Genomic DNA, 22,462 nt, shown 5'->3' on the forward strand with positions numbered 1-22,462 from the left:
TTGGTTTTTGGCTAGCTACAGAAAGGGACTAAGGTGCCTGACTCCAGAGTGTCCTCCCAGGCCCTGTGTCAAGTGCTCAGGCTCCTCATGTAGTCTGGCACGTCACTAATTAAAATGCTGAGGGGCCTCCAGAGAATTGTTAGCTAACAGGGAAAGAAAACAATGGGAATATTTTAAATACTGATACTCTCAAACTCAGGTCTATTTTGGATTTCCTGCCTGTGGCCAGATACTTCAGTTTTTGAACTCAAAAAATTTTGGAGGGTATCCTGGGGGAGCTATGAGAATGCTTCAAAATTCTGAGAGAAAGCTTCAGTTTACTTCCCTCCTTTTTCAAAGGGGATTTTAACTTGTTTTCCACCTGTCTGGATATTCTGACTATCCTCTTAGACATTCTTCTGGGATGAAGACATGCTGTCCTTTTCTCTGAAGATGTTAGAGTGCACAGGAAAGAATTTGAGCTCTGTGGAGCTAGAGAGAGGGTGTGCCAAAGCGACAGCAGGTGCATCTCCAACCCAGTTGTTAAAGCATTGTGCAGGGAGGAAGTGAAACCTAGTTCTCAGTCTTGCTTCAAGGACAATTTTACTGTTTTACCCTCATAAAAAAATATACAAACAGCCTTTGGTCCTTGGATACAATTAAGCCTGTGGAACTCGCAGAAGAACTGCAAATGCTTAAGAAATCAAAGGTGAAAAATGGACATATTTCTGATTTTTAGGTGTTTCAACCACATGAAACTCTTCAGGTTTGTAATTTTAAACATAAGCACTTGCAGCAGGTCTAAGGCAGCATCTCTTTGCCAGAGCCTTTTTTTGGGTAATGGCTATTTGTGAAAATTGGAGCAGAACTGAACTCTTGGTTCAAACATGTGTCCAGCTTGAAAACAGAGCAAGCCCATACTCTGTGTTCAGGTACAAAATACGTATTCTGTATGTATGCATAGAGGAGATGAAAAAAGGGCAAAAAAAATTCTCAGTATTTCCTGCTGTAGGAAATTTGTTTAGGGCTTCATACATTTAAATTTAGCTATAGTCCTTTAAGAAAAAATGCATGATTTTTAACTTAGTAACCCCTAATGCAATCTGACATATTTTTCTGTCCTAAAAGATTATTAAAAAATAAACCAGCCAAATGTAAAAAAATTAGGGAAACTAGAAAACATCCCTGCTTATGATGGAATTTGTCTTGTTATTAAATACTTACACACTACAGTATGTCTAATACATACTCCTTATTAAAGCAATTTCTATAACTACTCTAGCAAGTTAAGAGTCTACTTGACAAAAACACTTATATTCATGGTACTTCAATGCCCTTCCTCAAAAAAAAAAAAAAACTTACACTAATTTTACTCACATATACTTGCTGAATTTGGTAATTCAAACTCCTCATTCTAAAAATATTTTTTCCTAATGTGTAAACATCATTATTCTGTCCTCACTTACCGGACGTCCAAATTCCAGCTCTGAAAAGAATTTATACCAGGGTTCGTTTTCTAAATCTATGTCATCTGGGTTTATGCGATCAGTCTGGAGCAGTTGTGAAGGAAAAGGGAAGGAAAAGGCATACACTGAGCAAAGTGCTAGAAATGCTATGTCACTATAACAACAAACACACAAAAACATAAAACAAATACGGGGAAAGAAATGGAATAAAATCAAAGAATGAAGATGGTATTTAAGACAGAGAATATTCTTGTTCAAGAGCAGTCATTGATTGGTAGCTTTAAGGCTTTTCTTTTTGTTGATGTTCTTCCACGGACTGGAAGATGTTACGCATTTTATAATTACACTTTTAAAGCTAAGAGGACTCTTTGACCTTTTCTTTAAACATCGCTGCATTAGTTAAGAACATTTAATGATGCTAAAAATTCCTTGTTAGAAAGATGGTTTAAATTATTGTCTTCTCCAGCATAGGCAGAATTTGCCCATTTGACTAGCAATAAAGACACAGTTTTATCTGTATTGCTTTCAGTCATTCTTTGTCTTCTCACAAAGCATGTTAATTCTGAATCTTGCTGTCTTGAAGCAAGCACTGAGCAGAGATAAAGAATATGCCTCATGCAAACATCACCATGTTAAAAAGCCACTTCAGCACATGAAAAAGAACTGGTGTATTTTCAATCCTATGGTCAAAATATAAGGAACAAAAAAAAAAAATTATGCATTCCATAATATTCATTTCAGCAGTACTGTGAAATGCTTTATCTCACAAAGCGTTGTTGACAAGCATTTTTTTCCACAGTGAAATACATTGTTTTCATCCAAAAATTCTCACAGTGAAGGGATAAAGTAGCAATTGAAGATAGAATTAAGGAAATTCTTCAGAAAATAGAAGAATAATTGACAGATTTATTCAAGGAGCATGAAAACATGATGGTGCAAAACAGTACAGCTCTCAATGGGATATCTAATCAATTGTAAACTTGGCTGCATTAATTACTTTCTAAAAAGCTTCAGTTGCTTTGTAGCATCTGATGTAGGCTCTCATGCAGCACAATTATAGTTGGCTAAAGATCTCTGAAACAGAGAAATCCTCTTGTTAAAGACAGTTCTAAATTTAAAATCTGGTTCTCCATAACAGTAATTGTCAAAACCTAGCCACTAATTATGGTGTGCCCTACAAAGCAATCATCAAAGAAGAGAGGGTCCTGGATAAAGAATAATACCGGTGATCATGTATATAATGCTTTTTCCTCTTGGAGCCACACTGCCACCAACACACCAGAGCAATTAAATGCAACTATTCCTGTTTTCTGCAAGAGATAACACTGTGCTCCCGACCATTTCAGGTAATCAAACATCTTACAGCCCTTTTCTTGCTCCTTTTGATGTTACTGGGACAGCCTGCCAAATCTGCTCTATTGGAAGGTCAACAACCCTTCAGAACTCCCTTGGTGCTCACACATCTGTGAGGTGTTCGTGCAATATCTGGACCCCAATTGTTTTATCTTCACAGTGTCCTTTCAAGTCAGGGAAGGAGTATTCCTGTGAATGGAGAGGGAAGTCAATGCCACAGATGCAGACTTGCTGTGCTCCACAGCAGGGCTAGGAAGTGAAGCTTCTTTGGAGTCTTGTCCTTCCATTTCCACCATCCACAGCCGTGTCTCAGCAGTACAAATCACAAGTGATTGAACTCAACTATAGACGCATAAGTCTTTAGTAGAAAAACACTACTGAAATTAGTTTTATTAACTAATGACTACTAAAAATGTGTGAATTTAATAGAAACTATGACTAATTTCAGAAAAAACACAGGATTCTCTTCTATAGAGATATAAAGGCATGAGGGCAAAAAATGAGAAATTCACAGCACAGAATATTTTGCTGTATATTGAGTTGATTCTCATTACAGAGAATGCTTGGTGTATTTAAAGGTTTTTTGCTTACCTTAAAAAAAAATCCACAATTTATATCTGGATAATGTGAGAAGATATCACTAAACAATTATTTTCCATCCTTTCTCCAAACCAAGTTACTGTAGGTTGAACTATTGTATGTTTTTACCTTTACATTCTTCCAAAAAAAAAAAAAAAATCACAGAAATGCCAATATCAACTAATGGGTGTATTTAAATAAAATAAATAAATCAACCACTTGAAATTTATGTAGTGTTGGAATTGTGAAGCTTTTGGCACCAGAAATCCCGGCCTACTGACATTACTTGCTTGGGCAGCGAGTGCCAGCCTTGTGAGCCTCAAGGTGCCCTGAAGAGCAGCAGCCCCACAGCCACACAGTGACAGCCCCATGTCCCTCCTTGCAGGGATGCAGAACCCTCTGACAGATCAGTTGGGCTCCCCCCAGCCAAACAAGGAGATAAAAATGAGAATGGGAGTTCCCTCCCTTTTCCACTTCAAATACTTTTGCAATTAGATGCAAGATTAAAAACACTCCTATTTCTGCTGCTACAGAAAAAGCCAGAAATAGTGTATTTTATCGAGTTTCTAAGTTTTCAGTCCTTCTCGTGTAGCAGTTGCAAATAAAATGAGACTGTAATAAGTATGTAAGCTAACTCCAGTCAGACAAGTCCCACTTTAATTTACAGCTTCAACCGCAGAGGGCAGCAAACAAAAAGAAACTGGGCACTGAAATCTTCAAATTCTCTGCTGCCAGGCATTTCTGGAGAGGGCTGCACTGCCTGTTCTACCCAGATCAATATGCAGGCAATTGATTTTGCTTGAGGAAGCAGTTTTGCTGACAGACCTTTTTGTATTATCTCCACTTCTAAGAGACTTAAAAGGAATGAACCATTTTGACGTAAAAGCTGCATTTGTGTTCATCTCACAAAGTATGTCCCAAACCATTAGACTAGAAAGTAAAAGCAATAAAGGAAAATCCCTTTTTATGACTTGTCAATCAAGTAATGTCCCTAGAATCTATTAATCTAGTAATTCAGTAATATTTTGATTACTTGTTGAAAATATACTACTAAAGGCCACTAAGGAACTTCACTCCTTTTGCATCAGATGGTCAACACACCCCTGCATCAGCATACTCAAGCACAGGAAAACATGGACAATGAAAAAAATTACATCTGTAGTGTTACATGTAGCTTTGCCTGTTCTTGGTTTGACACACTAATAAACATTCACAGGTAATCAACAGTGTGCATTTAAACCCATGAGTTAAATGGGTCTGACATGTGGATCAATATTTTGCATTTGCAAGTTCAGACACCCAACTGAAACCTGTCTGGAACAATGGGCTGAGATGCCACTGTGAATTTGATTTTGGCATTTTATTATCTCTAAAGAATTTGCTTTCGCTTTTTCCTTTTTTTTTTTTTTTTTTTTTTTTTCCTTCTGGATTACTTTTTAATAGCTGTGGTAGCTCCAAGCCTACTAACAGATGGACTTAGTCTCTATTTCTTTAGGAGAAGAAATTTTTTTTTTAATGACATACTAAGCATACCAAGCAGAATATTCTGATAACCAGCTTGAGATGTCTAAAGCAACCAAATGTGCATATTCTAAAGAAAATTTTACATTTTTCACTACAGTTAAAACCAAACCAGAAAACAACAGATGTACATCATGGAGCAAGTCCAGTCTATCTCTGGTATTTGACAAAACAGTAACTTTTTAAAATTTAGTTTAATCCTGTATTCTTCTTGTATATAAACTCAGAAGAAAATTTTTATGTTGAACAGGGATTAAAAACCGTAGAACTAAAATCTAATGTCACAGCTTTATCTAACTTGCACATGTATACTTTTATGCTTAGACTAAAATGAAAGTAGAGGCATTGTTTGTACCAATTCAATGAAGTCTTTTCTTACAGTAACACTGAGGTTTTTCTTCACGTGCTCTACTACAGAAATAGATACATGTACATGTGAGAAGAAGTTGCTTCTCATAGACAAGACAGAAACTAGTAAATAATAAAATTTAATTCATTTACACATGAGTAAGATTATGTTGTTACATTGCAATTTACTTATCAATGGAAAGTAAACATCCATTTTAGGGAACAGGTCCATGGCTTGGATGATATTGGAGAAAAAGAATATTTTGTTGAATTGCAGACACTGGAGATGGAAACATACATCAAAACAACTTATGTGCCACCTTATCAGTGTTGTTGTTAGAAGAAAAAGTAATGTTTTATGGGCTTCTTGAAACGGGGAAGAAAAAGGAGCTCTATCACCATGTCTTGCAGGACTAATACCTTAATATCACATACTGTTAGCTGTAAACTCAAAAATATTAATCCCAAACCTCTCCTTTTTGCTGATGTTTTATACTCTTACAAATTCAAATTATGGAAGAAAACACAATAATTTCCTGTTTCATGAAAGAGGCTACTACATGATACAGCAGTTTGAAATTACACTCATCCTAGCCTCTTGTCCTAACAAAGACAATCAGTTATCCCTAATCAATCCATCCATTTGACATTTGTTTCTAGGTCAGTATTTTAGTTTGTTTTTGTATTTCTCACATTGTTTTGACTAATGAGGATCTTCTTTTGATCAGCAAAGATTTGCTGGATATTGTTTCCCACTAAATGTTAGTTTTACACCAAATCTCAATTTATTTTATTCTTCCCATGTTTCTAATCTCCACATTAATCACAACTGATTCCAGTCTAGTACCTACATCAATAAAGTGAATGCTGATCTTTCAAACCTGACTTGTCCTGCTTATTATGATACAAGGTAGCTGTAAATATTTTCTGTTTTTAACAGATTATTTTGTTACCAAAACTACAATCTTGCTGACATGGAAATTTTGTAATTAAAAAAAATTGGAGATTTGAAGTGTCAGAAAAACTCCCTTTGACTTGGTTTTCACACAACTAATACAGTATGATTTTCCAATTCAGATACTATAAATGCCCATCTTTTACAATATTAATGAACTGTATTTATTATATTCCACATTTTTATTAATACTTTCCCTTCAGTATTATCAAAACAATTTTTCAGACATTAGAAGTCAAATCTTTTAAAATTATCAAGATGGACGATTTAAATCATGCACTACTCACACATTTGAAAATTTTGAGTTTTCATCTGAATTTGGAACCCATGTCTTATTTTGAGATGTCAGCTTTTCCTACACACAATGAAAAAAGCTTCTGACCTGCATTGCTGATCATCCTTTAAGACGTTAGGTTTGTTTTTTATATCCCATTCAATGACTACAAGAAGAGAAAATGCTTCAGTGAAACCAAGTAATTTAGTAATATGGTCCAAAGGAAGTATCTGAAGCACATAAAGCTAAATACTGTCTTTACCTACAGCAGAAATTCCAGATTGATAAAACTGTGATTATCTCCCTTCACCTATTTTTTTCAAGTATGTTAGACTAGTGTCAGAATAACTTTCATCTCTTTTGTTCTACATTAATTTCTAATTTTTTACAGCCCTGAATCATGCATAAATAAAAAATCTCTCAATTCTGTACCTGAATATTCTTTTCTCAACTTTTAAAATTCCTTATATTAAGAGATGCCTCCTTGTTTGTTCATCAGCTAAGCCTAAACTTTTAGTCTAAGCTTCAGATGAAAAAGTATGATCTTGCCCTTGATGGGTACTGCATAATAGGTACAACATGACTAAAGCTTTTCTGCATGAAAATATTTTAAGGACCAAACAAAACTCAAAATTCCACCTCTTGATTTAGATTTGCAAAATTAAAATGCATAAGCAAGTGGAAAAAAAGGATTCAGGAACAGTCAGCAAACCTCACTTTTTTGTTATTTCATTGGTTTGCTAGGATTGAAAAATGTAGCTCGGATAATATTCATCAGCACTGCCATTCTTATATTAATTATTTTGTTCACATTAGTGGAAAATGTAATTTATTAGAAAAGTGAGACCATTGAAACATCAGCACAATTTTCTTATTTTTAACTTGAATCTGCTATTACTCTTTGGCATTGGGAAGGCTGGAAAATTACCTCAGTGTTTATAAATGCAGCCATGACTCTCAAAAAGTGCTCAGAACAAATGACATTGCTTTTAAACAAAATTATTTGTTAACTTCATCTGCACTCAGATACTAATTATATTGATTCCCTAGCAGTTCCTATAGAATGTAAATCTCCTCTCTGAAAAATTCATCAGTTCTGCAAGAACTTAATTTCACAGAAAAATAGCTTGGTGTTCTCTAGCTAACAAAAATTAGATTCATGCAAAGACCACAAAAACAAATGAAAACATGCTTGGTTCAGGTGTTTCACACTGTTGACATACTGCATATTCTGAAATTCATTTATTTCTCTAATTTGCTTTAAACTGGCAAAATAAATTGTGTGAACAAGCATGCTTCAGTACAGAAGCAAATAATAATCCAGCACTGATTACATAAACCTCTTCTTTAAAACTGGACTCCCTCAAACATTTCAACCTCAAGGTACAAGATCAAGAAAAGAAAATATTGTCATTGTTACCTAACAGTCTTTCTAAAATAAGAAAGTGTTAAAAATAAGACCACACAAAGCTAAATTAGAAGGGCTGGGTGAATGTGTCTTCAAGCAAATGAAAATTTCTGTTAATTGTCATTTTGCAAGCATTAAGCATAGCTTTATTCCACAATTGCAATCATTATTCAGAATGCAGGAATAAAGACCTCTAATTGCATGTTAATGTACACTCAATAATCACAGAGTATTTGAGGCTGGAAAGGACCCCCAGAGGTCATCTACTCCTGCTAAAAGTAGGTCTAATGAGATCAGTTTGCTCAGGACTGTGTTCAGATGAGTCTTCTTTGGACAAACCTTGGCCAGTATTTGACCAGAATCTCCCTAGGTGTACTGTTCAGCACATCCTGAAACCGTGAATAGTTTATTTTTATGCAAGAATTGATCAGATATCATATCTGCTATTAATCCTACTGAAAATAAGTGCTGGAGATGCATACCAATCAGGAAAAGCATTTTCCACCTGTTCTGCTCATCATCCCTGATGTTGGCACAGTGGTAACTTCTTGGAAACACCGGAAGATGTAAGTTTAGCAAATAAGCCAAAGACACATTTTCAACACAACCATCAGATAAGAGCAAAGACAAATTGCTGGAAAATTGTATTTGAAAAAGGACCTTCAATATTCCTGTAAGTTATTATTAGCAGGAAATAATGAAAAGATAACCTCTCACCAAACATCTTACTGTATTACCCATTCCATTTATGGGTCTTACCGGTCTTTCATGTTCAAGGATCGACGACTTTCCTGGCTCATACTCAAAAATACTTCTTGGTTCAGAACGGAACTTGCGAGTATCTACCTTTCTGTCAGGAGGATCCCAGTCATTCCTAAACAACAAACACAAGGAACTGAGCTGATTTCCTGTCATCACCACATGCTTTAAAGCTCTGTACAACAGCAACCTGCAAAGCCAAATGACACTCAGAACGGTTACTTTTTCCAGATCTCAGCTGTGGGATGTATAGAGGGGCATCCCAGTGTTTTACTGGGATATCTTAACCTGTTTACAGAAGGTATGCTCAGTACAGCAGGAAAAATACTAGAGATGGCTGGCCTGTAATCATACATATTTTTGTTTTAATTAGTCTGGTTTACTTACTTAAACCAGACTTCCCTGGTATGCCACGTCAAAGTACCAAGGCACTGCAAACCATTGCAAATAACCACATGTGTTTTGTGGACTCCACTAATATAGTCAAGTGGCAGATATTTTTTTATCACATAGTATGATAATAAAGCCATATTGAAAGTTATAAAATCTTCTAAGACAAAATATGAGGAATTATTTCAGAAGACAGTGTGATGGTCATTATCCTGATCTGCAGTAGAATGGCTCCTAAATATCCTTGTAAGCAGTATACTGTTTCCCTAGAACTTGAATAGATAAACAAGAGGAAGAATTTGGCAGTTGAATCTGGAACAGAAATGTATCAATTTTCTCTACAATTATAAATTTGCTTTCAATAGTGCTATGCAGAAAATAAAAAGTAATCCATGCCACTATATTTTTCAGTCATTTGCCATCTCATATTACTAGCCACCTATGCATTTTGGGGGAATAATTAGCTCGTTACAGTGAGATCCACCTTTTCATGGCAGTTCTTGTAATACTTTCCTCCACTGCTCTTGCAAAACTGTAGCTCACGCAAATTTTTATTTAACACTGTGCAAAGTGACCCACTAATGCAAAGTGACCCACTGGTAACTCAAACGCTGGAGGAAAAGAAGGGGAAATACTACCAGCTATTGTCTGTATTTATGATAAGAAGGACCACACACTGATTAAATTTCATCAGTTCTGTTGGTCTCTCTGGTGTGACTTGGTTTGATGTGACCTGACACCATAATGCGCATGTCATGTGCTTTAAAAAAATCTATGGGGTAGCTTTTGTTTGTAGTATGTAAGTGCAATTTCTGGGACACAGACACCTCTATTTATAAAATGTCCTACATTTCAAGGGAAGTAGCTCTAAATGGCTTTATTGTTTATTTTCACTGAGAAAAAAATACTTTCAGAGCAGAAAAGGTTGGGTTTTTTGAGAATGAACAGGAAAATGGAAACGTTCTGATCAAGTTGTGTTATACTGCAGGCCACTGAAGAAAAAAGGATGCCAGTGAAATTCTGATTCACACTCAGTTCAACTAATTTACAGCGTTCAGTCTTTTATCCTGTATGGACTATATTGGAGCTCAACTGCTAATGCAAACCTTATCTTGCCTCTCAGCTATGAAACTGTAATATGTGTGGACCTAAGCCTCTTATGGGAGATTTTAAATACTCTGGCTTTATAGGCAATCAAAAGAAGAATCTCCCAACGGCAGGAAAAGATTGACGAGCTATAGCTTTCAGCAGTGGGCAAAGCACAACTATCGTGTTTGGCATCCCCTGGCCTGGGGAACATAGATTACCACTGCGTGTCTCTGCAGGAGATTAAAAGGGGATGCTAAATAGCCAAATTCAGGGCTGAGCAGTTATTTTCAAGCTTGCAAAAGAGGCTGCAACAGACCTCGGTTTGTGTGACCAAGGCATTTGGCCTAGCACAGGATGATGACTCACACAACTTCAGAGATCAAAGCTAAACAGCTCCACATTTTGGTGTCTTGCTAAAAAAATCTGCACTTCTGTATGACCTGCTAACAAAATTCAAGCCTCACGGCCTCTGGAAGGCAGCTCAACTCGAACCTTTAGCATTTCCTCTTGACAATCTGCCTTTGGCAGCAGGGAAGCCAAAATCACTAACCATGAAGAAATCTCATCTTCCTCTGCAGTATGTGTACCTACTGAATTACATTTTGGATTGCCACTACCTACAAATCTTTCAAAAAGCCACAGTCATTTCTTAAACACTTAGGATGGTCTTTCCTCATAATATTTTATTCAAACTGCTCATTACTTGAAACTATTTATTATGAATTTCTACATATAAATATATTTACAATGTCCAAGCTGACAAAAATGGCCAAATTTTCTTTTGTTGATTGAGTGTAACCAAGAGACGTGGACTTGTAGCACAGATGAAAGGAAAAATATTACCCTTTTAATATATAATATATACATACCCACACAAATATAAATGTATAATTATGTAATATTATATTAATATGTAATATAAATTCATATAAACACTGAAGAAAAAGGATTTTGCAGGAGCTAATACCTACAGACATGCTGAAGCCAACAGAAATTGTGTGCAGACCTCCTGCATGGTTTTATCAAAAGGATAAGCACTTCTTTCCTGAGTTATTCATTATTAACTTTTTCCAGACTGGACTCTAAACTATTTTGTGCAGAAAATCTGGATGGAAAACCATGAGATACTTGAAATGCCCCTTTAATCTGTAAAAACTGTCTTGATCTACGAAGATGGAGATTGGAAAAAATGGGGATGTAACACTTCTGAGCTGTGGGGAAATGCTGGTTGACTGCTAGCTACACTGTTATCCAGTTTTGCTCTTCCTTGGATTTTGAATTACATAATCTTTTTGATCCTTTCTCTTTGCCGCTGCATACAATAAATGGTCTTTCCTACTCAGAGACTAACTATTGAAGACAGCTCCTAGAGCACGGAATGTTCTGAAACACAACAAACAGGACAATCCCGCTAATGAGAATAAAAATCCTTAATGCTCATGGCTGTATCATGAATACAAATAAGCACTTCTTTAGCACTTAAGAAATGACAGCACCATGTGTGATGCCCACGATTCCTGGCGAAGATCACCCCTCCTCACCCGACTGGCCCTTGAATAAAGCCCTTGAAGTCACATTATTCTACAGCTGTTGTTTTATCCTCTGTTACATTCTGCAATTGGAACTTAGCAAGAATACTCTTTGAAAATGCACAAACTTACTTTTCTGGGGTAGACCTTTGCCTCATGCGATGAGGGGGTACTGGAGGTGGCACGTGGGGTGGCAAAGGGGATGAGACCTTAAAGGCATCGGAGCCGCTGTCAGAAGCGCTTTTGGACAGCGGTCTGTACGTCTGTGTCTTTGCAGCTGGGTGTGCCTGAGCAGAGAAGGATGGACTGTAGCTACCTAATACAAAACAAAACCAGAAATAGTCACAGCCTGAGAGTAAGTCTTAAAAATTAACACAACATGGAATGCCACGAGAAGCCACAGTAACGCAATAAAACTGCAAGGTTACAAAAATGTGTAAATGCACATTTAAAAGTACATTGCTGTGTATTATGCAGCTCATAAGAAAACATCATATATTTTTGCATAAAATTACAAACACATAGATAAAGTACAGTATATTTAAAATAAATTCATTATTATTTTGATGGAGGAGAAGTTAATGCATACATAATTCATCACAGCTGTTAATGACAGCCTGTAATTAATTTTCAGGCTCATCCTATTGCTCAGTTGTTCTGTGTTAAGAAGACAAAGGCAGGAAACACACCTTTTTCATTGTTTTATTAATTAGTTAATGTGTGATGATGAGGCAACAGCATATCTTGAAGAGGATCACATGAGTACAAAGAGATGTCAAACCACTGACCCACAACAAATCCTCTCAACAGCACAGAGAAAGGCACTATTGAGAGCACGTCTAATGCAACAAAAACTGAAATGGAAAAATTTTTAACGGCATTTTTGCAGAAGGCACTATGACTTTTTTGCACATAGTCTACTCACACTTTCATTTTTGGTTTTTATTGTAAATAATGTTACCAAATGGGTATAATTGTCCTAAAGACAAAATGATTACGTATCTTAGATGAATGTCTTTTCTTGCAGCTAAATAACATCACCAGCAGTGCCTATAGCAAAAATGGACAAGGTTGTAAAACAGTCAGTTTTATTACGCACTCTTCAGGGTGTTTTTAAGGTGTTTTCAGTACACACTTTTTGTCTTTCCAAGTCAATAATTGGTATTTTCATTTCCATAAGGAAAGGCTGCATTACTCACAAACACTAGTGAAAATAATTGCAATGTAATCAAGAAACTACAGCGCTACAGTGTATTCCCTCTGCAGTTAAGAGGTCCACAGCCCCAAGTCATTTATGTAGTAAGAATGAAACTAAAATGAAACTCTTTTGGGGGAAAAATGCATGAACAACTCAGATCAAACAAGACAATGGAAGTGTCTCTACAAGCATCACAAAAGCGAGCGTGAAGAGTTAACTACCCCATCACTTGCTGACATTAACAAAAGCGTCACTTTGAACAGGGAATAATTCCTACCAGTACTGTATGCATATGCAGTATTATACAAGTCTGTGTCGTCATCTACAAAAAGAAATACATGTGTTATGGTAGTGCCATACATGCCAGTTCATTACAGAAATTCAGCTTTGTTTTTGAAAATACATACAGAAGATTGGTAGGCAATCAAGCACTGTATTTCTTTTCCTCATCTCATAGGTGCTTCTGGAAGACTCTGTCTTCCCATTATACTTACCATAGGTTGTTTTTGCCATCTTATTGTTAAAATGGTATCTGCTGTTCAAGTCATTCATGCTATGTACTTACTAAGTTAGCACCAAATTACAAATTAATTTTGGCCTGCTTTTTCCCCTTCCACAAGCTAAATTTCCTCCTTTTGTCAGCTTTCCTCTGCTACAGACTGCTAAGCTGTTGTTCCTATCACAAAAGGCAATGCTAAATATCTATGACGTGACTGGTTTTCAAAATAAATCTTGTAAGCCAACATTCTCCTGCTACATTTCATTCTCCCACTAACATTCTGTGTGACCATACTGAATGTCAGCTCTACCTCAGATAGATAAAGTCTCCTTCCTTCTGGAGGTGTAATGAGCGTAACTGCCATTTATACCATGTTCCCTGACAACCTTGCTGATAATCATAAAGGACTAAAAAGCTGGCAGTGTCATCAAAGCTCCATTTCAGCAAAATCAAGGAAGATATTCTATGAAAACAATTCATTTCAGGCACAAGATCTATTCTTAAACCAGACTGTACTAGCCCATGCTGTTCTAACACTTAATTTTCCAAAAGAAAGGCAGAACAGATGGTAGGAGACCTACAGAAGACTATTTCTCATCCCTCAAACTGGTCATGAGGAGACAGAAACATACTCACCAGGCTTATGAACCATATGGATTTGCTTGAACATGGTCTTGTACCAATCCTTTGGCCTGTCAACTGTCTAAAGAAAATAGAGTTTTACCAATTAACAACAAAATAAAAATACCTGTGTGTACAGATCGGATCAAACATTTAATACTACTCTGGACAGAAAGTCTATTATATTTTATTGCCTATTTAATATAAACATTTTAATGTATTTTGAGTTTATTTGTGCATTTCATCAAGGAATTCCTGTAACAAATTCTGGAAGACATTAAGGATTGAGTCAGTCTTGGACTCTAATCTTGTGAGGGTACAACGGTTCAGAACACAGGAATTAGTGCCGGATCAACAGTTTATCATCTTAGTGCCCTACATCTGACAATGATAAATGCTAGATTCTTTACAGGAAAATAGAAACACCTCAGCAGTTATGATTATAAGCATGCAAGAAGAGCCTCTTTTGACCTCCTAGCAATTTCCAGCTTAAATTACTTTCAAAATGTAATTGTTCAATAATGCAGAAAAGCTTTGAAATACTACTGAGAAAAGAACTAAGGCTACACAATATTTCAGAGTTAATGTTTGGATTTAAAACAAAAAGCATTCCTTTTACTAGTTTTAAATGCCATTTCCAGACAACCTAGTTTTAACTTATTTTTCTGTTTTGAGAAAAAGTGAGTACAATATACCTTTCAGTATCACTCATTAAATGATACTTATCCTTACATTTGCAAACTAAGTAGTCCCAAGGTTCCCAAACTCTGCTCATATCAACATCTACTTGTGCTTCTTTTTATCTCTAACCCTTGTGCATTTTTTCTTTTGCTTCAATTTTCTTTGAGGTAGGATGATAACATATCAAAAAAGGATTAACACTGAAAACCTGTTTTCCAAATTATTCTAAGGTGCTTAAGCTTTACTTGCCCCACAGCAGTCAGAAAAGCAGAAGTTTTAATGCGGAGAATTGTAGAATGCCCTGGGTTGAAAGGGACCTCAAAGATCATCAAGTTCTAACATTCCTCCCATGGACAGGGACAACTTTCACTAGGCCAGGTTTCTCAGAGCTCCATCCAATGTGGCCTTGAGCACCTCCAGGAATGGGGCATCCACAGCTTCCCAGGGCAACCAAAAAAGTTATCTTCAAACCTCATGGTATACTGGGATAATTCAAAGGACCCCTCTTGAAGTGCATTATCTTGACTAGCTAATATTAAACTTGCAATCACTTTGCTCACTCCTCTTTACCACAGAAAGTGATAAAATTCTTCCCTACAGAAGACTGGACAGATCTGAGTGTGTTCACTGCCATCTTTGCTAAATCACACTTTTGCCATGATTACTCATTACAGCTTCTGTACATAATGAGTATCTTTTGTTCACAATGGTGAGCTCTTACTCAAATAAGGGACTAGGCAGAAATGTTCCTGTATTTTGAGGACTCCATATGAGTTCTCATAGAACTGCTATTAAATGATATTAGAACAATGTTTAAAAGAAGAGCTGACAGTAAACTGAAGAACTTGGGGATCTCCTGGGTAAGCAAAAAAATTAGGCAAAGAGTTATGCTTTTTTACCTAGACCTGCTTGCAAGATAGAGATAAAGCAGGTTCAGTTTTGTCCCAAGATAGGTCCCTTCCCCCATCAACCAATACTGCTGAATTCTGCCAAGAGAAGCAGATTTGGATAATTTTAACACTGTTTCCCAGAAGATATTAAATAGCTAGACTAGCAGAACTCTGGTTAAAATAATTTAGCAGATTTGAAACAAGTATGCTGTTTGGTGCTCCAGGAACACACATGGTCAAAAGTTTATAAGGAAGCCCACAAGGTCTGAAGGAATTCATTCTGATGGGCATAACCACCCTGCTCCTCCTCATTTCCCACACCAACAGAAACCACATGAGTTTCAGTCCCATGATATTGCAAATGCCTTTCCAGTCGTATCAAGCCAAAAAAGTCTCAAGTGGTAGATGAACAAATTGCAAATAATGCATAAATACCCCTGCTATGTCCCTACTGTTTGTCAAGCATTGCCAGGTCCTCCACAAAGTCACAGGAGATTCCCAGATAGGGATCAGGTATGGAGAAGCTTCCACGTGACTAGAGAAGAAGGTGTCCCAAAATCTTTTTGGATATTTGAATGCTTCTTTCTCTCCTCATCTCCCTAACCCCTCATAGGGGTTTCAGGCCTGAGCCAATAATTTGGCTTTAAGTTATAAACCAGATAGGATTAGCTAAGAAATAGAATACATTAGTTTTGAAATACATTTTCTCAATTTATATTCACTAATCCCACACACCAGCACTGTTTGAGGAATTAACAGTATTCACAATGCACCAAGCCATTCAGATGCCAATACTACTTTGTATGCATTACAGCTGATGCAATTAAATGTTGGAACATGGTGTCATCATATGAGAAAAAACAATCAGCCAAATAGCATGAAGAGGACAAAAGAAGTAACTGCAATTGCTCTTTAGGAGAGCCCATAATCACTGCAGTACTGTAATCATCCATCAGGAAGAATGCAATTAAAGGAGGCCTCTGTGACCCTGAGATTAGCTCACTTGGTGGGAGCAGGGTGCTCATAATGCTTGGATGCCTGTACGGACCATTCACTTAAAAGATGGACTTGATGATCCCTGTGGGTCCCTTCCACCTCAGAATGTTCTGTGATTCTGTGACTTCCAGTGGAACTCTGTTTTTTCTGTTTATTTTTTTTTTCAAGCTTAAATATTACATTGCTAAGTATGGAAAACAAATGTAGTAGGACTTGGTTTGTTTTTTTTTCATTCTTACTAAGTAGAGGCCTTTTCAGTCTACAGATTAATTCTGATAATAAGATATAGGGCAATAATTTTGTATAGACTAAAACAGTGCAATCTTACTGCTTTCCATGAATCTTTTTACCTTTCCCAGGTCCCTGTCAGTGGTGAATGGTGCTGCATTTGACTGAATGCTTTTCTGAGCGAGCAGCATTTTACCCTCTCTTTTTCAGAGACTTCATTTTTAGTGTCTTGGAATTTTACCATCTTTTGGGCAGGGCTTGGCACAAAGGCAGAACTTAACAATGATCTGAATTTTCAGACTTGCATTTCCCAGAGCTAGAAGGAGCTGAAGTAGCATAGAAGGAACATACTAATATGGGATGATGGTTCTGTGTAGATTGAAATCTTTATAGGAGCCCTTTCCTTCTCAGAAGCCTGGGACAGAATGGATTAGCAGGAATAGAAAGAACATCATTCTGTTTTCCTGGGCTACAGAGGTGTCGCAAACCATGTTCTGATAGTAAAGACAGACTTGGAGGAGACAACCACATCTTGCACAACCTCTCTACTCCTGAAAAGCACTCAAAATCTGGAACACAGATAGTCCTGAGTTCTTACTGACAACCTTAACTTTGAGCAGAACAACATTTTGGAGCACAGTGTGCATGTTACCTACAACCTACGAATCTTAATTTACTGCTTGACTGTTGCCATTTTCACAAAGATAGAAAAATAGGAAACTTTTAAACTTTACATGCAATGACAAATTGAAGCTCTCTTCAGACGGACTGAGGCTGAACTTTCAGGGAGAAGATTCCTATTTGGATTGCTCATTGACCTTGGGGAAAGGGCAGCTGATATACCCTACCTTCTACTATTAAGGGAAAATGCAGTTTTAGCACTTTTGCAAGGTGCAGCACATTTGAATCATTGCTGACAACTATACCAGCTTTGTTCTTGCACAGCTGGGCTACACAGGGCTCAAATATACTTGTGCACACTTATAAAGTAATTTCAAATCAGGATCTTGAAGACAATTTTACTATCAGCTATGTCTTAAGGAAGCAGAATAAAGACACAAAATGACACGTCAGGCACACTCGCACAGATACACACTGGCATAAACTTTTAACTTATATCTCATTGTGAGAATTATTTCTACAGTACTAAGCTCACAGGCTATAAGACTTCTTCACATTGAAACAACAAAAACCAGAGCAAAACCCGCACAAAAATGTCCTAATTCAAACTGCATTATGTTTTTAGGAGAAAATCTGTGAGACTCATCTCATACAACCCGAAAGTTAAATATAGTTTGGCAGACTGCCAGCTTCATTAGGCACACTTAAGAGGGATTTCTGCTATAATCTTATGTAACTGATATGCACCCTATTAGAACAATCTGCTACTAAAAATGCACAAAACCAATTACTATATCCAATATAAAACATAGGGACTATTTATTTAAAAAGAGGGCAAGAAGCTAGAGGATTGTTGTGAAAAAATTTCTTCATTTTTAAGAGATTCTGATTATATTACTTTTTTATGTCCAAAATAAAGCAAGAAATGCCAGAGTTTCCCCCCATCCTTACAAAAATTGTCCCCATCTTACCACTCATTCTGATTTTTTCCTATTGATTTTCTCCATCAATTCACGACTTCCCCCCTAATTTTCAATCCATTGAAGCAGTTCTTGGCAATACAACACAGCCCCATATGTCAGTACTGGCAGACAGGACACATCCAACAGCTGCTACACCCCTGCACCTCACTAAGACTTCACCTGCAAGGGCTCTGCCGCTTTCATCCTGGCTCCCACTCTTCTCACTTTCTCCGTCCAGCACAGCAGTTCTTCTCTGGCTGGGAAGGCCAGCAAGTGCTGCCTTCACAGACCCAGTGCAGCTGCCACTGTGCTCTCTGGAGCAGCCAGAAGAGGCTGCCCTGACAGCAGAGTGGAAAGAATGCTTCAGCATAGTGAAAACAAAACTCTTCAGTTTGACATCCTGGGACCACTCAAGCAGTGACCAGCGGCAGATGATCAAAACTGGGCTGGTCACAATGAAAGGGCTCCCAAGCTGTTCGTTCATGTGTCACTCAAGGGCACAGTGATTATTTACTGCACTGGCACAAAAATGATACTCCCTTAGATCGCTGTCAGAACAGAACTATGCATTTCTACGCCACCCTGATGACATGCAAACCATGACCCCAAAAATGCAAAAGCATGACATTTTTATGTACACACACACACGCACACACGCACATGTATATACGAATATTTGCACACTCACATACATATGTACATAATATGCATAAACTTTATTTTGGAAATAAACCAAACGCAATCACCGTGCATCTCCAAAAGGCAAGAAGTACAAGAGACACAAGAAAGACACAAAGTTTTGGCTACTTCTAATTAAAGCTAGAAACATGAGGTTGCCCAATTATGCTCCCATCAGCATTCTCCTTTTCGTCAAAACACAATATTATATTCACGAGGTCGCTGATTACGCACACTGTATTCCACATTATATAAGAGTAGAAGAATGTGAAAAACCCATTAACAACAATCAGTTCATTGTTTGAGTTCATACACAGATTTCCCAGAATTTCCTACCGTTCTAATTGCTGTAGGGATTCCAGATTCATCTACCGGGCCAATCCCTGCATAATGTGGAGCTTTAATTACTGTAATTTTTTTTTCTTCTTCTGAGGATCTACAGATTGGTATTGTACTGGTGGTGGTGGTGCTGCCAACATTCTGAACATGCTGTGAGTATGTCTCTGTGGACTCTGTAAAGATAACATGACAGAATATTGTGTAATGACACAACAACCATACTTGGCAGTTAAAATACACTTCCCCATTTCACTATTCCATACAAAAACTGACAACCTTAATCACATATATATTCTTTTAAAAAAACCAAACATCTTAGTTAGGGCTTTACTCTACTCAGTGTTACATTAACAGAATTATGAACTTATTTATGGACCAGACATGCCATTAAACTCAGAACTTTAACTACAGTAGTACTACTTTTTCACAACAACTTGCCCACAAAAAGAGGACAAAAACCCACAAACAAAGCAAAAGCTATTCAGAAAGGTGCAGCAGCCTTTCTCCTATAAATCAAATTCTTGCACCTTTTTCCCCATTCCTTGGAAACTAGTGACTAATTTCAAAACTTCCACCCTCCAAGTCTAGCAAACAATAGAAAATTGCTCTGTAATTGTTCTGTAAGCACAGCAAACAGCCTTGCACAAAAACTTATGTGATATGTGCTTAGAAATAAGAAGTTTAGACACATGAATATTTTTAACAAGCAAATTCTGACACAGAATGCTCTTCCCTTACAGTATGTTGGTGTTTATGTGACTCTACATATAATCCATAAAAGTGGTCTTCAATACCTTGGCATGTGTAGAGCACTCTGATGATTCATCTACAGTAATTCAGGAGAACTGTGCAGGCTCCTACTGGTTTGTAGTGATTTGGAGTATTTCTACCCTTCTGCCTCAAATCTTCCTTTATAATTAGTGAAATGTATATATCATTTTTACCATTTCACCTTAAAATGCAGAGTACTTTACAAAAACCACCTTAGTGCTGGGAGGTGACATGAAAATTTGTACTTCTGCAGACAATACTCTTTCGTGCACACAGGGAAAAGAGCCCTGCTCCTTCAGGCAGCAGGTTTCAGCAGATTAGTGGGCTGCTGTGACAAAGCCTCTGTTTTGCAAGTGCAGGCACAGTGAGACGTTTCCACTGCAGGATAAATGACTGCAGGGAGTAAAAATGTGTGTTCTAACACTAATGGTGACAACTATAATTGACTTTCACGTGACATTAACATTCACTGATTATCCTGAAGAAAAATATATGAATTGTAAGATGAGTCTGCAAAAGGAGCTCTGGTGACTGAAAGCTCTGATTTTAATTTGAATATTTCTGCTCACTCCTACTGCAGCGCTGGATTTGGCATGGCTATTTCAGCTGTTTACTTGAGTCTGAAATCCTGTAAATAATTCAGTACTACACATATATGGCGAGGGGCAGCTCTGTGTGGCAAACATCTGAATATTTGGAACTTTTTCCCAAAATGCATGATGTTAAATTTAGAAAACATTTTGGATTTGATCCTTCATTCTTCATAGGCCTCAAACTGAGGCCATCGGGGGGATTTTTACACGAGCAAAGAGAATTAAATCAGGCTATTACTGTGGAACACTGAACTTCAGCATCATAAAAGAGTGAAAATTGTGGGAAAATACGTAGGTTAGGTATATCCAAAACTAGTATTGATAGGCCTTTACATCAGCAAACCGGGAGTAATAAAAAAATCTAGAATTCTAGGATGTGGAGAAACCCATGCATACAGTTTTTGTACTTATCCCTATGATGACAGCTGCATTTGTCTAAGATGTTAAGTCTCAGAGCGAGAACCGTCACCTAATTTCCCTCCAAGCACAACAAAAATGTAAACTCTGGGATCACATTCAAGTTATTTTCCATGTATAACCTTATCTGAATATGCAAAACACTGGTAGAAAAAGCAGCAAGCAAATTATTCTCTTGGCAAAACAGGATTCTACTGGCAAAGAGCCTTTCTAAGGCTGATAATACTTGGTTTGTGTTTAATTTTTAAATTAAAGATGCCCTAAAAAAACCCACAATGAATAAATTTTAGATTGATGTGGCTTTAGGAATTTAAAAGCCCAGAGCCCTCCCTTTGTTGACAGTATTTTTGCTGAAGAATTATGCAAATTGTGGGGAGGACCAAAGTACAAAGTTGGCCCTTGGTTTCTTAAAGCAAAATCTGAAGGGGCTGCCCAGGTTGAGCTATTTTGACAGATGTCCTTTCCTTGGTAAGGCTCGTAGAAAACTAGCAAAAGGTTAACTCACACACCTAAGTAATAAAACATAACAGCAACTCCAAATAAGGATCATTACTGTCCCTAATAATAAATGATTTTGTTTTTTTTGCATTTACTTCCCAAGGTAGATGAATAGACAATACCTTCATTGTGGATGTGAGGAACTCTTACAATTGTTTGCAGTCTTTACCACATGAATCAAAATATGCCATGTAACGTATAAAGCAAACATTTTGTGTGAGGCTTACCCATCATCCTGCCATGCTGCATGATAGCAATGTTGGAATTGAGCAAAGGTGGTGCAGGGTAAGCTGAAGAAGGGGAAAAAGGCCTTTGAAAGTGACTCACTGGGCTGGCAGCAGTGCCAGAATTCCCATTCACTGTGATCTGAGCCTGAGAGAGACAAAACAATATCCCATTAAATTACACACAAAGGTCTCCGAGCGCCATCCCGAAGAAAGAGTGATGCAAGACTGTCATCCACGCAACAATTACCAGTTGTCAGGTACCCAGCCACAGTGGCATCTGCATTCACTGAAACACAAAACTTAGCACAAAGGGAGCAGAATGAGTTCTTATATACCTCGTACCTCCCCTCTTCTCTCCTTGTGTGTGCTGTCTGTGATGCACGCTGCCATGGGAAGGTGACAGAAAGATCACGGTCAAGGCAATGAAGATGGCAAAAATAAGGTTTGCAGATGCCTGACAGCAATAGAAGATGAAGATGGCAGTGAAATTCCTGCTACTGTGTGATAAAGGCTGTCTGCCACAAATCCCTCACACCAGGAGACATATTCCCTTAGAATACATGCTCAAGTACTACTGATATTAATGGGAATTT

The 22,462-nt window shown here is 37.3% G+C and overlaps 1 protein-coding gene across 6 annotated transcripts in view; it reads right to left on the reverse strand.

Annotated features, from left to right (window-relative positions):
- Window positions 1-22,462, reverse strand: part of SORBS2 (sorbin and SH3 domain containing 2) — a 208,847-nt gene that overhangs the window by 34,135 nt on the left and 152,250 nt on the right. For 4 of the 6 annotated variants that reach the window (XM_057370228.1, XM_057370224.1, XM_057370223.1 and 1 more), the window contains 7 exons: window positions 21,870-22,014; window positions 19,361-19,536; window positions 13,984-14,050; window positions 13,126-13,170; window positions 11,783-11,966; window positions 8,643-8,757; window positions 1,446-1,529 (listed from right to left, as the gene is read on the reverse strand). In XM_057370228.1, coding sequence (XP_057226211.1) covers window positions 1,446-1,529; window positions 8,643-8,757; window positions 11,783-11,966; window positions 13,126-13,170; window positions 13,984-14,050; window positions 19,361-19,536; window positions 21,870-22,014 — 816 coding nt within the window. The remainder of the gene's footprint in view (window positions 1-1,445; window positions 1,530-8,642; window positions 8,758-11,782; window positions 11,967-13,125; window positions 13,171-13,983; window positions 14,051-19,360; window positions 19,537-21,869; window positions 22,015-22,462) is intronic. The other 2 variants (XM_057370225.1, XM_057370226.1) reach the window with 2 other exon arrangements.

This window comes from Malurus melanocephalus, unplaced genomic scaffold (genome assembly GCF_030028575.1).
Source record: "Malurus melanocephalus ecotype Western Australia unplaced genomic scaffold, MMel_1.1 scaffold_121, whole genome shotgun sequence".
NCBI classification, from domain to species: Eukaryota; Metazoa; Chordata; class Aves; order Passeriformes; family Maluridae; genus Malurus; species Malurus melanocephalus.